Raw genomic sequence first — 18,340 nt, 5'->3', positions numbered from 1 at the left:
CAGATGAATTTGACACAATCAGGTAGAGAAATTTTAAGCCAGAGAAGATTCCAAATTACCAAGTCTCTGACTGGGAATATTGGAACAGACATATGCACAAGTACCACCTTTGAGGTGAAAGGAATCATATAGCGAATAATTTGGGCAACTGAGATGAGCAGTAGTTGAATCAACCCATAACTGAGATTCTGTCAGAAAAAGTACATGGGGTTTGGCAGACTGAAAGTGGAAATGGACATCATTGAGATTAGAACTGAGACCACTTATATTTGTGAAATGAATTTGGGATGTTTAGATCTTTTCGCAGATAAGCTTACTCTGTTAGATTGACAATTCATGGTGTATTCAATGGTAAGAAAAAGTGGTTGGGACATGCTGTATGAAGTAATGAAATTTTTGGATATGGTGTACACATGGTAAGAATATACCCAGATCCTTGATATAACGTGGCCTCGACAAAGCCCCTCCCCCCATACACACTACTCAGACTCCCTCCAGTCACTATCTGGCAGAGTAGAGGTAGCAAGATTATACACTAGCTGATCCAGAAGCCTCCTAGAGAGTTACAAATAGGTTCGGTCCGGTGTACTAACTAGTGGCCAGCCTGCGAACACCATTTTAGAGCTGTACCCTCAAAATATAAGGAAGATTGGATCTCGCCATGATGTTCATCATAATCTCAAAAGTCATTAATCATATTGCATGATGGAAGAGATGGAGAAGAGTTGACTGGAAATTAGCTCTAGAGACTAAACATGGGTTCCACCACTTCAATCCCCCAATAAGCAATCATCAACTGGTGCAATGGTGATATTGCACCAGTTGATGAGGGTCATCTACCACCTAATACTGCCTGGTAACACAGGTGGGCGGCATTCCTCCATGTGGTGTGGGCGCCACACCTCGACCCCTGCTTACATTGGTTCACACCTGGGTGGTCACCCACCATGTGCTTGTGCATGGAGGTTATACCCACGAACTAAGAGTAAGAATAGGTGTATGTATACTTGTATGTACACCAATGTTAGGCATATAGTAAATAAATTTGATGAATTGAAGTGCTGATCAAGACAATAAAAGCAGATATTATTGAGATATTATAGATGTGGTGCCACAATGATATAAGCAGTGCAGAATTGGAATTTGGAGAGTACAATGTGTACAGAAAGGATAGACAGGACAGGAAGGGAGGAGGGGTTATGCTCTTAATTAAGCAACACACAAAATCTAAGGAAGTGCTCCCAATTGACATAGGTGAACAATGTAATGTTGAGTCAGTGTGGTATGATATAAGCACTGGGAAAGGGAAAATGAGAGTAGATGTGTGTTATAGGCATAATGAATCTGATGAGTATAATGAGCAATTGTGCAAAGAAATAAATCGGAATGTCTTATATTGGAGGATTTTAAATTTCCAGATATTGACTGGAACTTGTGGGTTGGTCACTTGCACACTAGCAAGACATTTATGGATTTATTGGATGATTGTTTTCTATAGCAACATGATCGAGAGGCAACCAGAGGGAGTAATACTCTTGATCTGATCATCAGCAGTGATTCTTCATGCATTAAGAATCTGAAGATAAAGGAACAACGAGGTGGCAGTGATCACAGTGTACTGATGTGGTATTTACTTAAAGATGTAACTAACATCTAGGGTAAAGGGAAGGATTTTTGCTTTGGTAGAGGTGAGTGGTCTCTGAGAGTTTTTAAATTCTATACAATGGGATCAACTGATGATGTTACCAATGATGAATTCTAATTTGGAAGCCTTCAGGGACTTAATCTTGGAGCTTACTAAGCTTTTCATACCAACTAAGAAATAGTGTTCAAGGTTTAGGCCTAAATGGATGTCAGATGAACTAATGAGACATGTGGCAGAGAATAAAAAATGCATGGGATACATATAAATTAAAAGGTGACACGGAAGCCTATGATAGATATAAGCTAGTCTATCATAGGCAGGCAAAGGCAGATTATGAGAAATCTTTGGCAAAGGATGCAAAGAAAAACAGCAAGGAGTTCTTTACTTATGTAAACTCTAGAAGGAAAGGGATGAATCAGATTGGACCACTTACCATGGATGTGTTGACTACTGATGATCATGCTCAGGTGGCTGATAAACTGAATAAGTATTTTGAATCTACATTCACACGAGGAGTTATTCAATGAGGGGAGTGCCAGAAGTTTCTTCTGTACAAATTGTAGCACTATGGCATTAAGGGCAAGATGCTACTTCCATCCCTTGTGGTGGAGGTTGATAGCCTAAATAAGTTTAAGGCTCAGCTGGACAGGTATTTGGAACGAACAGAGGGGTGAAGTGGAAGTGGTTTTTTTTTTTTTTTTTTTTTTTTTGGCTGATGCTGCATAAGCTTGCTTTCTTGCATCAAATGCCTCTACTAATGCTAATGGGATTCTTCATCCTGCTCAGAATAATCACCTCAGAGGGCATAAATTCAAATTGAGGAAGGACGGATGTCGTCGGATAGATGTGCGGAAATTTGCCTTTGGCCAGCGGGTGGTTGGTTGGTGGAACCGACTTCCATCACTTGTTGTTGAAGTTGATAGCCTAAACAAATTTAAAGCTCAACTGGACAGGTATTTCGACCGAACGGAGGGGTGAAATGGGAGTGGTGTGTGTTTTTTTTTTTTTTTTTTTTTTTTTGGCTGATGCTGAATAAGCTTGCTTTCTTGCATCATATGCCTCTACTAATGCTAATGCTAATGCTAAAGGCTTAAATTCTGCAAATTGCAACTTCTGGAGACTAGGCACCTGCAAGGTGATGTAACTGAGGTGTATAAGGCCTTGAATGGATTGAGCAAGCTCAATGCTAATGGGATTCTTCTTCTTCTTGTTCAGATTACTCACTTGAGTAAGCTGAACAAGAAGAAGGAGGACATAAATTCAAATTGAGGAAAGAGGATTGTAGAATAGATGTGCGGAAATTTCCTTTAGCCAGTGGGTGGTTGATAGTTGGAACAAACTTCCATCTGTTGTCAGCAACTTAAATAAGTTCAAGGCAGAACTAGACAAATATTATGGAGTGAATGGATGGGTGAAATGGGGTGGTTTTTTTTTGTTTTTTTTTGGCTGATGCTATATAAGCTTGCTTTCTTGCATCATATGCCTTACTAATGCTAATGCTATTTTCCTATCATCTATTATAAATTTTTTCTATAATTACTGGGACACATAGATAAGTTATGGCTCTACTTATTTGAAAATTTCTAAACGATTCAAACAGAAATCGAAACATTTGAAATGACCTTCAATGAACTATACATAGAACACAGGAAGCCCACACATAAAAATTGTATATATGAGACTTCAATTTCTTCAAACTACAGGTCATGCACATGAAAAAAATATATATACGTGTATATTCATAAAACAGTTAATGGCTTTGCCAGAAGATAACAGTGGTACAATTAATTTGAATTTCTTTGTTGTCCAATAATTAGACAATAAAAAAATTCAAATTTTACCTAACCTAGCTTATATTTTGTACATGCAATTAAACAATTTCTAAGAAATATTCTTTGTAAAAGTCAAAAGTTTCAAGTGAGATTACAAAGTTTCAAGGATTAGGATAAATAAATATGAAGATATATTAAAGATTAAAAAGACAAATAAGAAGTAAAAAACTGAAATGAGAAAAAAACTATCATGCAGTTAATATTTTTTTAATCACTAAAAATTAGTTTTCACACTGTCCAGTATCATGTTGCAAAATATCTGGAGTGTTAAAGCCTATTAAAAAAAAAAGGTATTATGGAATCAATTACAAAATTTACTTCATTTACAAACTTGATTATAGAAGTAGCGAAATGACTGAGATGGCAAATATTAATTATAGAGGATGACTTTTCCACATTATTAATAAATAAGTGCAACGAAATACATATTTTCTACATGTATGAAGTGGACACATAATTTAGAGTGTGAAAAAAAGAAAATATTTCATACTTACCCTGATATTATTTATTAATTTTAACACATTTAGTTGTTACCCTTTGTCTGTAAACTTCTTTAAGGAAGGATTTTCTATTTCCATTATATATATAATTCTAATTAAATCCAAATGAATCGAAAATTAGACCGCAGAAATAAGTGTAAAATTAAATGAAAATAAAAAATAAGGATAGTAGAGCAGACATCAGTGGCAGCAAATATGCAAAAACATGTGTGTATTTAACTGTAATTTTATGTTTCAATAAAAAGAAATGAAAGTATGCCAGTAGCATGGCAGACCAAGTAGAGCGAAGAAGAATTTAACATGTAAAATTAAGAATGGGTTGAGCACGCTGAATTCTGATGGGATCCTTCCACTTGTTCAGATTATGAACCTAAGGGGGCATAAATTCAAATTAAGAAAAGACAGATGTAGAATAGATGTGCGGAAATTTGCCTTTAGCCAGCGGGTGGTTAATTGCTGGAACAAACTTCCATCTGTCGTTGTGGAAGTTGATAGGTTGAATAAATTTAAGGAGGAACTGGACAGGCATTTGGAGGGAATGGTGTGATTTTTTTTTTTTTTTTTTGGCTGATGCTGCATAAGCTCATACACTTGCTTCACATGCCACTACTACTACTACTAATGGAGTACTGTTGAGGAATATTATAAAATAATTTAGAAAAACAGTCCAAATTAAAGGAAAATTTAGCAGTCCCCCCCCCCAAGGCTAAGCATAAGTTTCCGAAATGCATGCAATATCACTATATGTAAATATAACCAGCCAATGATACAAAAAAAAATGTTGGGGCATAATAGTCAGTTTTTTCTATTCAATTCAATATTCTGGTATGTTCTACTTTGTATTGTTGGCTGGCTACAATTACATATAGTGATATTTCATGCATTTCGGAAACTGTTGCTTAGCCTGGGGGGGGTGGGGGGACCGCTAAATTTTCCTTTAATTTGGACTCTTTTTCTAAATTATTTTTATAATGTTCCCCAACAGTACTCTATTCTTAATTTTACATGTTAAAGTCTTCTTCACTCTACTTGTCTGCCATGCTACTGGCATACTTTCATTTCTTTTATTAAAAGAAAAATACATAAAGATGGACTCTGATTTCTACCTCAGAATAATTAATTTAGCTCTGTTTGAAATAACATTAGAACCTGGATTTTTTTTGAAACAGCTTTCAAGCAATCACTATCATATGACTACAAATGATCATATCTTGGTACATACTGAGATAGGGATTGAAAGGGTATTTCCTATTCATGTAATGTTAATGTTTCTGTTATATACTATTTTGAATGTAGCGAAAAATGAGTAATATTACAAGCATGCCATAAAAAGTGTGAATTTACTTCTGTCCCCTTTTCACACTGAGCCAATTACATTCTGTGAGAGAGAGAGAAAAAAAAAAAAAAAAAAAACAGCATAATATTTAGAAGCTTCTTACACTATAAATCCAGGACATATTTGCTTAATATCTATTCTTTAAAAATAAATGTTATAACTTAGTAGTTTATCTATGTTTTTCTTTTTCTTACCTTTCACATCATCATCTTCAAGAGTAGTACTGCTGTCAGTGGATTCTTTCACTTGTGATCCCTCTCCTTTCTTAGCCATGATGCTCCGACCTAGCAGCAACATATATTTTTAAAATAGTTTTAGCTTAAAAATAAGAATTTGAAAATATTTCTTCAGATAAGTTACTGTTAATAACAATCACTGAAAAATTTAGAACTTAATATTAAAAAACAAGTTTAGCAAAATGTCTAAAAAAAAAGTAAGCTAAACTGAAGTAACTATAGAGCTTTTTAACAAAATACTAAATGTCAGAAATAAAAAAAATAAATAAAAAAATTGTTTATTTACTTCACTGGACCAAGTTAACGTTTTGGTATAAAAAGCAACTGCTTTTAAGGGCTGCTTTTTAAGGACTATTTCTTTTTTTTTTTTTTTTTTTTTTAACAAACAACTTGCTTGTGTTCAAATCCATCATGAAGCAAGGTAAATTTAACATATTAATTATTTTCAATCATGCATTTATAATGCCCATATAAATGATTTTGTCTTCATGCAGCTATACAGTCCAAAATGAAGTTCTCTAAACTGGGCATTCAGGAAACTAGAATAGTTAATGAAGTTGTCAACAATAATACAGGAACTAAGCTAGCAGGAATGGGAAAGGTGATATTTTGCTAGGCAAAGCAATAGTGTGATTACACCTTGAATATTGCTGCAGGTCTGGAAGCGTCGTTTTAAGAAGGACGTAGAGCCATCTCAAAATGAAGCATTAACTTTATTGAAAAATTGATTTCATTTGTCCATACAGCAATGCTAGGCATGCTGTAAACAAATTATATGAATATGAGCTTTTAAATCAAGTTAGCTGATGTAGAAAGGCTTACTCATACTTTTGAGTGGCACCATGTGCCACTCAGAGGTATGAGATGAAGAATTTCATTTCAGTGAATATTCTGTTCAGGAGAGACAGGAAAGGACAGAAAAGTAGAGGCGTGATGCTTCTAATTAAAAATTGCCTGAAGGTAGTAAGAATATTCCCTGAATCAGATTAAAGCAACTTTGCTGAACCAGTGTGATGCAAAATTACTTGCAAATGAACAAAGATTTGGTGATTTGGTGGGAATACATTGCAGGCGAAATGACAATTGTCTCATAGGTGACTTCGCCCTACCTCTTATAGACTGGAATAAGTAGACTGGAAATACACTATATGGTAACAATTTTTTTTATTTTTTTATTTTTTTGAAAAAACTGGATGAGTGCTACTTATCCCTAAAACCACATCAAAGACTTAACAAATGAGTGAACCAACACCAGGCAATGATCATCGAGAGGTGTGAGCAAAATAAATGAAATCGAAATTTTTGCTGTTATTAATGATTGCAGAACTAGGAACCATAAATTCAAATTATGGGGGAGAGAGAGAGGTTTAAAATGAATCATAGGAAGTTTTTCCTTTTATCCAGCAAGTTGTTAATTATTAGAATAAGTTGTCAGCTTCAACCTCCATGAGTGGTTGAGCTGACAGCATGGAGAGACATACGTGAGGAGTCAAACAGGTGGTTTATTATTATTATCATTATCATTATTTTATTTATTTTTTTTGTTTGGTGATGCATCAGAATCCCAGGGCTTCCTTGCACCATACAGTTAACACTAATATAATATCACAAAATGGCTTGTATCTAAAGAAACAAATGTTGTCAAATATAAAAGGTGGAGGAGCTTCAATTTCAAGAGAGGTAACTATAAAGGAATGAAATATTTCTTGGGTTAGATTAACTGGAGAGACTAAATAAAAAACTAAGACTAAATAAAGACTAAAATAAAACTGCATGCTATTTTCCACAGCATATTTTGAAATATGCTATGGAAAATAAAAAACGTGATATGGAAAAATATAAATCCCTTATAGTATTTAGTCCTGTGCATGGGATGAAGGTTGAGAAGATGAAAGAATATACTTGTTGACATTAGACTTGAATTTCTATACATTGTAATTTTTAGAAAATACATATGAAAGGTAGTTGTTCCAGAAAACAGAAGCTGAAGGAATAAATGAGGAAAAAGAAAAGTTGGTTCTGTGAGCTTGAAACTGGACAGAAAAAGGATGCTCACTGACTGCAGCATGTGTTCAGATTGTTTTGGAGAGAGCAAGAATTCTAAAAAGCCAATTCAGAAGAAAAACAGTGCCACTGGAACTATCTACAGAAAAAACATGAAGCAAAAACAAAACTTCTATGACATGAAGAGAGGAGAGCCTTTGTCAGAGATGAGTCATTAATTAAACTAACGGCCCTTTTTTGAATGGAATCTAGGACTTTGAGAGAGGTTTTGGGTGTGCTGCTCAAAGATGTGGGAACAATATTCCATGGTGGGATAGTTTTGTGATTTGTACAGAGTGAACAGCTATTTGGAAGAAAAGTAACGCTAAGAGCGAAAGACAAAACCCAGGTTTTTTAAGATAGAGAGGAAGCAATATTTGTGATGTGCTTATGCCAAGATAGAGATTAGATGTCAGGAGAATCTCCAATAGAGATATGTGATCATGAATGTAAATCAGTGTCGTCAAAGATAAGCAGAGGAACAGAAGAATCCTTTTTGTGAGAAATAAGACAGGACTGAGTTTTAGAAGGATTGAAATTAACTAAGTTTCTCTTTTCCCCACTTTAAAATTGCCTGGAGAACAGTTTAAGGAATTGATGGTGGATATTTGAGAATTAAAGCTGTTTGTGCAGGGCAAGGTTTCTCAAACTGGAAGGTAGAATGCAATGTGCTATCATCAGCAAAACAATGGATAAGATTTCCAGTCAATGGAAAAAGGTCATTATTATGGAAGAGAAAAAAAGAGTGGGAGAAAGAACTGAACCTCAGAGAACACCTTCATTAGTGGAGCAGTTAGAAGATAGAGAGCTGTTACCATCACCTGCAATGAGCGGTCAGAGAAAAAACTGGATACCCAATTAAACAAACAGTTGGGAAACCATAAGATAGAAGCCTATTTAGAAGACCTTTATGCCAAACACAATCAAAAGCAACTGCTTGAGTTTCAAACTTTTCCACTGAATTTGTTCAGAGAGGAGGTAATATAAGCCAGTATATCAGTGGATTACACTAAAGGAACCCATACTGGTGATCACTGTTCAGATGGACGGTTTCTAGACAGTTTATAGCCGACCGGGCTAGCCAGGTGGGTAAAGTGCCTACTTGGCAACCCAAAGGTTGCAGGTTTGAATCCCACCTCGGTCTTGGATCAAAGTACTGCAAAAACCTTGGGAGGTGCGTTATGGCCACAGAAGCCGATGTGCCAACAACTACCAAAAAAAAGATAGTTTATAAGTTGGCAGTTATGGATTTTTTTCCATTACTTCAGAAAGAGAAGTAAGTGCAATGAGATGATAATTGAATGGGAGAGAGTTGTCACCCTTTTTAGGAACTTGCTGGATATGAGCAAATTTCCAAGTAGAAGAAAAAAATACTAGTGGAATAAGACAGTGAAAAAAGGCAACACATCACAGGAGTAAGCTCAGGAGTTTAGGTATTGAGAATAAGTGGGGAAATACTGTTAGGAAATACCTGGTGCTTTCTTGGCATTAAGATTGTTGAAAATTCTTCTGAGTCCTTTTGACGGAAGACCACAGAAGGCAATGAATGGAGAGTACTGGGAACGGTAGGAGGTGGTTTACCAAGGTCATCGATACATGAGTTAGAAGAAATATAGGATGATAGCAGGTCAGCTTTATCTTTGGCTGAAGTGGCAACAGAACCATCTGATTTTGATAGAGATGGGAACAGAGAGGGGTAAAAAATGCAACCAATAGCTTTGCCAAGAGACCAGAATGCTCAACTGCCATTTGGACAAGAAACAAATTTTCTATTCTTAGCCTGTTCGAAATCAAGTTTGGACTGATAACTGGTTTACAATTGCAGCGAGCTTTGTTGTAGGCAGAAAATGAACCTGGAGACTTGGATACAAGCCAATTTCAATATGGAACATTCTTATCTTGAACAGCCTTAACACATTTACTGGAAAACCAATGTTTCAATTAAAGATGATATTTTAGGGTGGAGTGTGGAATTAAGGATTTCATCCCTACAAAAATAATTTCACTGACATGATCTGAGAATAATTTCACTGACACATTGACATCAGAAGATTTGAAACAGTAATCTAACCAAGGAAAAGAAGATAAGAAATCTCGCAGACCCTGTTTTGCATTCTTGTAGAGCTAAACAACACAAGGTTGAGAATGTCCACGAGAGAAAGGCTCCAGTGGACCATGTACTTAGAAGGGTTGTTTGTGAGAAAAAGATCAAGCATGTTGGCTGTGTGGTTAGGATTATCTGGTAAGTAAATGAATAATCTGTGTGAGGTCATCAGTAATTGCAAAGCCTCAGTATTTTGACCATCTGGGCCCATGTGACTAGAAAATTGAAGTCAGCTGGAGTTGTGTATATTAAAATCACCTAGGAAAATTACCTCACTGTTAGGAAAGTTGGACTGCAGAAAGTCAAGTTTCAAAGAGTGGATGTCAGAGTTCTAAGTGATTAGACGAGTTGGGAGAATGATAGAGGCAACAGATGAATTTGAAAGAATGTGGTAGAGAGATATTAAGCCAAAGAAGGTCAAAAAGAGCAGATTCCAAATTATTAAGTCTCTGACCGGGAATATCAGAGTGGACATATACACAAGTGAAAGGAATCATATAGCAAATTTGAAGTGAAAGGAATCATATAGCGAATAATTAGGACATTGAGATGAGCAGTCATTGAGTCAACCAATAATTGGGATTCTGTCAGAAAAAGTACGTGGAGCTTGGCAGACTGTAAGTGGAAACGGACAGCATTGAGATTGGAACTGAGACCACATATATTTGTGAAATGAACGAGTAAGTGTTTGTGAGGTTTAAATCTTTTTGCAGATAAGTTGTTCTATTATGAGACACCAGGATTTTTCTTCTCCAGATGCATAACCTCACATTTAAAAGTACTGAACATTAGTTGTCATTTTTTGGAACATATATGCAACTGATTCAAGTATTTTTTGAAACAACATGGCTAGAGATTAATTGTTAACCACCTTCAAATTGTTGGCAAACTTTGACAGCTTCCTTTGGATATCCTCATCAGTATCATTTATGAAAATTAGAAAAAGGAATAAACCCAACACTGGCCCTAAGAGACTCCATTTGTTATACTGGTCCATCCTGAAGAATTATCATTTATGGCAACCTTCTGTCTCTTAGTCAGTCTGCAATCCAGTGTAGGATTTTATTAATTAAAAAGTAACTCCGACTCCTTCTAGTTCATATAGCAGCCTTCCATATGGGACAGTATCAACACATTACTAAAATCAAGATATTATATATACTATCCTTCTCCTCTGGAGCTTTGCCCTCCTTTTCCAATAAATGCCCCTCTGAGATCATTATATCACTTATTTTATTGCAAACTGACCTTAACATTCCTAGAAATTCACGCTTACTTTTGACTGTAAATCTCAAGAAGTACCTGTTCAACGCACTTGCTATTTCTAGCGGGCTTTCTATGCACCTTCTACTGTAACAAATTAAGGGACCTATTTGATTTACCCTCTTCTGTTTTGCATTCACATATGAGAAGAATAATATATCTCCATTCTTTGTCCTCTTCAGTGCTTCTCGTAATCAGATTTTTCCTATCTTACCCTACCAATGATTTTGTTACATATTCTCTTTTAATGCTCAAATTGGTCTTTGAGACTGTCACAGACATTCTTGCTCAGGTATGTCAAGCTGGACTTGCTACCTGGGAGTCTCGAGTGCGAATAAAACATAAGCAGTTGCTTGTGTTTTTTCTCGAGTTCGGTGAAACACAAGCAGTTGCTCTTGACATCTCATAGGCTTTCGATCAGGTTTGGCATAAAGGTTTTCTAAACATGCTTCCATCTTATAGTTTGCCAACTGTTTTTTGTAACTGGTTATCCAGTTTTCTCTCTGATCACTCGCTGAGGGTGATGGTAGATGGCTCTCTGTCATCTAACTTCTCCACTAATGCTGGTGTCCCCCAAGGTTCAGTTCTTTCCACAACTCTTTTCCTCTTGTATATTAATGACCTTCTTCAATTGACTAGAAATCCTATCCATAGTTTTGCCGATGATAGCACATTGCATTCCACTTTCCATTTTGAGAAACCTTGTCCTGCTCAATCAGCTTCAACTTCTCAAAAATCTGCTACCAATTCCTTAAATGCCGATCTCCAGGTTGATTTCAATCCTTCTAAAACTCAGTCTTGTCTTATATCTCGCAAAAAGGATTGTTCTGCTCTTATGCTTATCTTTGGTGACACTCCAATTACTAGGCAAGGTGATATATCACTTTTGGGGATTACCCTGACTTCTAATTTCTCTTGGCACAAGCACATTACAAATATTTCTTCCTCTGCATCTAAAAAACTTGGTTTTCTCTTTCGTACAAATTCACTCTGTACAAATCGCAAATCCAGCCTTTCATGGAATATTGTTCCCACATTTGGGGTGGTGCCCCCAAAACCTCTCTCAGGCTTCTAGATTCCATTCAGAAGAGGGCAATTAGGTTAATTAATGACTAATCTCTAACAAAGTCTCTCCACTTGCTGTCTCATAGGAATACTGTTTCTGCTGCATGCCTTTTCTACAGATACTTCCATGGGCACTGTTCTTCTGAATTGGCTTCTATAATTTCTGCTCATTCTTTCAAAACAGTCCGAATACGTGCCGCCACCAGCCAACATCCATTTAATGTCCAACTACAAACTCACAGAACTAACTTTTCATCTTCCTTGTTTATTCCTTCAACTGCCGTTTTTTGAAACAACCCTCCTTCGTATGTCTTTCCTGAAAATTACAGTCTACAGAAGTTCAAGTCGAATGTCAACAAATATCTTCTCTCGTCTTCTGAACCTCCAACCCAAGCACAGTACTAAGTACTATAGGTTCTAATACCTCTCGTGTTTGGGGTTTCATTTAAAAAAAAAAACGTACAGACATTTGTGAGGATATCAGAGATGTGGTGTCACTGAGAAATAAGGGAAGTAGAATTTGAATATGTGGGGGGGGGGGGGTACAATGAGTACAGAAAGGACAGAAAGAGGGATCATGCTCTTAGTAAAGAAGCATATTAATCTAGGCAGTGCATCCAGTCAACACTGATGACGTTTAGTCAGTTTAGTGTAACAAGAACTGGGAAAACAAAGATGAGAGCATGAGTGTGTTATAGACCTAATGAAGGTGATAAGTATATTGTTATTTGGTTTTTTTTAGGAGCATTAGCAACTAAGGCCATATTGCTCCGGGGATATGCAGTGGTCATTCCCTGACCTTTCCGCATCATCCATATTTGGTGGTCACAGGCGGGAACCGTGGTCTAATGGTGATAAGTATAACAGACAACTATACAAAGAAACAGAGTGGTTCATCAAATAAAATTGTCTTAAAATGGGGAGATTTTAAGTTGCCAGATACTGACTGGAACTTGTGGGTTGGTCACACCAAACCGACACTTCATGCATTAAGAACCTATAGGTAAAAGACTCTCTGGATGACAATGATGACAGTGTTCTGATGTGGAACTTACTTAAATACATAACTACAGTCAAGGATATAGGGAAGGGCTTTTTCTTCTATAAGTGTGAATGTCCTCAGGCAGGTTTGAAATTCTATACAGTGGGACCATCTGATGTTACCAGCATCAAATATTAAATAGGAAGCACTGAAGGAAGTAATCACAGAAGCTACTAGACTTTTCATACCAACTAAAAAATACCATTCCAAGCTTAGTCCTTTATTTTATTTATTTTTTTTTTTTTTTTTAGTTGTTGGCACATCGGCTTCTGTGGCCATATTGCACTTCCCAAGGTTTTTGCATTTTGTACTCTGATCCAAGCCCGAGGCGGGATTCGAACCCGCGACCTTTGGGTTGCCAGGCAGGCACTTTACCCAGTCGGCTAGTCCTAAATGGATGCCAGATGAACTGATGAAACTTGTGGCTGAGAAGAAAAATGCGTGAGATGCATAAAAATTATCTGTTGATACAGAAGTCTATGGTAGATATAAACCAGTCTATCATCAAGCCACAAAGGAGGTTACTCAAGATAACACATATTATGAAAAGTCTCTGTCAAAGAACGCAGGAAAGACTTCTTTAGTTATATTAGCAGTAGAAGGAAGGGATTGAATCACATTAGTCCTCTTGATAGCGATGGTTCAACTGTTGTTGATGATCCTACCCAGGTTGCTGACTAATTGAATAAGTATTTTTCACCTACATTCATGCACCAATTCTTTTCTGAGGATAATTCCAGAAGTTCATCAGAATCTAACAGGGAGCTAACTGATTTTCTGATAACTGAAAGGAAAGTGGAAGAGAAATTGTTGAAGCATTAAAAAATAAATAAAAGAGTGCCTGCAGTATATACAATCTATCCAATTACATTAAGAGAGGCAGCAAAGGTGGTAAGCAAAACATTAATCATAATTATGAGAGAATCCATGAATTAAGGGACAGCTCCTATGAGCTGGACACATGTGAATGTATCTCCAGTTCACAAAGTGGGATCAAAAGGCAACTTAGTAATTACAATCTGTTAATTTAACTTCTGTTCCAGGGAAAATCAAGTAAAAAATAAATAAAATAATCATCTAGACAGGAATGCACTTAAACCGAAGTCATAGCATTAAGAGGTGATCTTGTCTGACCAATCTGATTGGATTTTATAATGCAGTAACAAAGGAAATTGATGCAAAAAATAATTTTGATATTATACACATGGATTTCAGGAAAGCTTTTGATATTGTTGTACATAAATGTCTGCTGTGGAAATTGTAGCAGTGTTGCATTAAGGGCAAGTTAGAGCTCTGGTTAAAGAATGGTTGAGTGGGACAACACAGAAAGTGGTTATTAACAGACACTGCTCTTCATGGACTAATGTTATAAGTGGAGTCCCCTCCCCCCCCAGGGTTCAGTGCTGGGCCATTGTTTCATTTCATTTATTCATGGTATTGATGAAGGTATATCAGTCTAAGTTTACAGTTAATACAGGTTGGCAGGTTGCTTAATGACAGTAATCAGGGTAAGCTACTGTAACAAAATCTAAACAAATAAGGCCAATGGACTGAGAAATGGATGACAACTGACATTTAACATTGATAAATTCAAGGTACTGCATGTGGGTTGTGGTAATCCCAGATTAGCATGCCAACTGTGTGGAACTACACGAAGGGAAGTGGGAAATAAAAAAGACCCTGGGGTAATTGTGCAGTCAGATAAGAAGTTCTCTGAGCAATGCAGACACTATTAAGGCAGCTCATGGAGTTTGTCAATGATATAAAGGAACTTTGCTATCGGGGGTAAGGAAGAGACTATCCTATTGCATAAAGCAAGTTAGGCCACATTTTGAGTACTGCATACAGGTCTGAAGGTCTCATTTTGGGAAGGATATAGATCTGCTGGAATGGGTGCCATGAAGGGAATGAAAGGGTGGCATGAATAAAACAGTTCTGAAAATGCAGTAATGGTTAAGACACACCATGGGTTTGTTAAAGGGAGGTCTTGTCTGACCAATTTGATTGGATACTATGATGTGGTCACAAAGAAACTGAATGCTAAAAATAATTTTTATATCATATACTTGGATCTCAGGAAAGCTTTTGATACTGTTGCACATGGAATACTGCTGTACAAATTGGAGAGGTATGGCATTAAGGGTAAGTCGCTACAATGGAAAAAGGGATGGTTGAGTGGGAGACGACAGAGAGTGGTAATCAATGGACACTGCTCATTGTGGACTAATGTTATTAGTGGAGTTCCCAGGGTTCGGTGCTGGGCCCATTGTTGTTTTGTGTATTCATCAATGATATTGATGACGGTATATCAGGATTAATGTTCAAGTTTGCAGATGATACAAAGGTTGACAGGGTTGTTAATGACAGTAAAGAGAGAATGCTACACCAACTGGATCCCGATAAGTTGGGAAAATGGGCTGAGAAGTGGCAACTGAAGTTTAACATTGACAAATGGAAAGTACTGGATATGGGTAGCAATAACCAAAGAGAAACGTACCAACTATGCGGTACTACATTCGGGGAAGTGGAAAGTGAAAAAGACCTGGGGATAATTGTGCATTCAAATATGTAGTTCGCTGAGCAGTGCAGACGGGCTGCCAGGGTATTATGGAGTCTTGACAATGATATATAAGAAATTTTCTAGTAGGGACAGGAAGGTGATTATCCCGTTATACAAGGCAATGGTCAGGCCACACCAAGGGTACTGTGTACAGGTGTGGAGGTCTCATTTTCCGAAGGATGTAGAGTTGCTAGAACAAGTACAAAGAAGGGCAACAAGATTGGTGAGAGGAACAAAGGGGTACTCTTATAAATTGCAGCACCTGGAGAGTAGGCACCTGCGAGGTGATCTGATTGAGGTGTATAAGGCCTTGAATGGGTTGAGCAAGCTGAATGCTGATGGGATTCTTCCTCTTGCTCAGATTAAGAACCTGTAGGGATACAGATTCAAACTGAGGAAAGACAGTTATAGAATAGATGTGCGGAAATTTTCCTTTAGCCAGCAGGTAGTTGATTGGTGGAACAGACTTCCATCTTTTGCTGTGCAAGTTGATAGCCTAAATAAATTTAAGGCTGAGCTTGGGCAGGCATTTGGAATGAATGGTAATGCTAATGCTAAATTGCAGTGTCTTGAGACTAGGAATCTGTGAGGTGATCTGATCGAGGTTAAGGTTTTGAATGGATTGGGCAAGCTCAATGCTGATGGCATTCTGCCTCCTGCTTTGACTACACATGAGGGGCATAAATTCAAATTGAGGAAGGATAGTTACAAGATAGATGCAAGGAAGTTTGTCTTCAGCCAGTGTGTTGTTGACTGTTGGAACAAACTTTTATCTGGTGTTGTGAAGGTGGGCAGTTTGAATAAATTCAAGGAAGAACTAGGCAAATTATTGGAGGCGGTGGACAAGTGATGTGGGAGGATTTTTTTTTTTTTTTTTTTTGGCCAATGCTTTATAAGCTTGCTTCCTTGCATCATGTGCATCATATGGCATCATTAATTTACCCCCAGGGGTTCACATCTGGTGAGTATGGGATTGGCGCACTCAGGGTCCTGAGCTGGATATCATCATTCTTCTCTTTCTTGGTGATTCCTCTCTCTCTCTGTCTCTCTCTCTCTCTCTCTCTCTCTCTCTGTCTCTGTCTCTCTCTCTCTCTCTCTCTCTCTCTCTCTCTCTCAGGGTAATAGGGAAATTTTTTTTTTTGGCCGGTGCAGCATAAGCCTCAGGCTTCCTTGCATCATATGGCTAATAATATTAATACATGTTACATTTTTAATCAGAAGACTTCTTCTGCATGAAACTTGATTACTTATGTCCAGTGGATAAATGTACATTTATCTACTGGACACAAAGTTGCTAATTAGGGGTACATGCTATCTGATGATGAAACCAAATAGTTTCTAAATTGGCTGTGACAGTTCTTTCAAGTTTTGAATGAATAACAGATTCATCTTCAGGAGGATGTTATTTGATTAAAAATGATATTAGTAAGTTTATGTCAACTCATGGATAAATGTAGTCATTTGTAAAAATTATATGCCAAGGGTCTGTCATTTTCACTGGAAAGACAAATGTGTTCTCAGACAGTAAAGAAAGAATAACATACTGCAGAGTAACATTATTTTCTCAAATTAGAATTAATGACAATTTGTAAACTTAACCTGATGTGAAACATGAAGGGCCACAGATAAGAAAGTTTAACTCCAGAGAGGCAAGTTCATGGAACGATTACCACGGAGAAAAGAAGCAACATAGACAGGCTTCAAAGTTTTCTTCACAATTTATTAGGACACAAGAAAGATATAAATTACGAAATTACTGTTAAAAATATGCTGCAATAAATGTCAACAATTATAAAGAACAATGAATTTGCTGGTTCATTGGTTATATTTCTACATCTTCTAGACTTTTTCCAGAATACTGTTCTTTCAGTGAGGAACAGGGTGAACATCTACAGCCACATAACAGATAGAAGGAAACACTAGGGAAAGTGGAATGCAAACATGATGGAAATTGCTGCTAGCCTTTAAAAAGAGAAAAACTAGCATAAAGTATAAAAAATTAACATACAAATTAAGGATGAAAACATTAGCATTAGTAGAGGCACACAATGCAAGAAAGCAAGCTTATGCAGCATCAACCAAAAAAAAAAAAAAAAATTAAAATTAAAAAAAATAAATAAATAACGCTCCGATTTCACCCTTCCGTTTGTTCCAAATACCTGCCCAGTTCAGCCTTAAATTTATTTAGGCTACCAACTTGCACAACAAAGGATGGAAGTCTGTTTCACCAATCAACTACCCGCTGGCTAAAGGCAAACTTCCGCACATCTATCCCATCAGCAATGAGCATGCTCAAACCATTCAAGGCTTTATACACCTCAATCAGATCACCTCGCAGGTGCCTAGTCTCCAAACAAATTACTGTAATCTGCAAAACTTAAGCTTTTCTTTGTAAGAGCAACCCTTTGTTCCATTCACTAATCTTGTTGCTGTTCTCTGTACTCATTCCAACACTCTACATCCTTCTTAAAATGAGGCCTCCAGACCTGTATACAGAACTCAAGGTGTGGCCTGACCATCAACCTCACCTCCTTATCCCTGCTACAAAAATTCCTGTATATCACTGACAAGTCACCATGAGCTACTCTTGCAGACCAGCTACACTGCTCAGAAAACTTCATATCTGCCTGCACAGTTACCCTCAGGTCCTTTTCATTCTCTACCACTATCAGTGTAGTACCACAGAGTTAGCATTAGTAGAGGCATTTGATGCA

The 18,340-nt window shown here is 37.0% G+C and overlaps 1 protein-coding gene across 6 annotated transcripts in view; it reads right to left on the bottom strand.

Moving 5' to 3' along the window:
- LOC150083775 (calcium/calmodulin-dependent protein kinase type II alpha chain) overlaps positions 1-18,340 on the bottom strand; it is a 740,997-nt gene that overhangs the window by 205,588 nt on the left and 517,069 nt on the right. For all 6 annotated transcript variants that reach the window (XM_090378214.1, XM_090378218.1, XM_090378216.1 and 3 more), the window contains one exon: positions 5,508-5,597. In XM_090378214.1, coding sequence (XP_090234340.1) covers positions 5,508-5,597 — 90 coding nt within the window. The remainder of the gene's footprint in view (positions 1-5,507; positions 5,598-18,340) is intronic.

Source organism: Mastigoproctus giganteus, chromosome 7 (assembly GCF_048544385.1).
Source record: "Mastigoproctus giganteus isolate SK-2022 chromosome 7, ASM4854438v1, whole genome shotgun sequence".
NCBI classification, from domain to species: domain Eukaryota; kingdom Metazoa; phylum Arthropoda; class Arachnida; order Uropygi; family Thelyphonidae; genus Mastigoproctus; species Mastigoproctus giganteus.
Note: the sequence above shows the minus strand (reverse complement) of the source record. Positions and strands in the feature narration are given on the sequence as shown.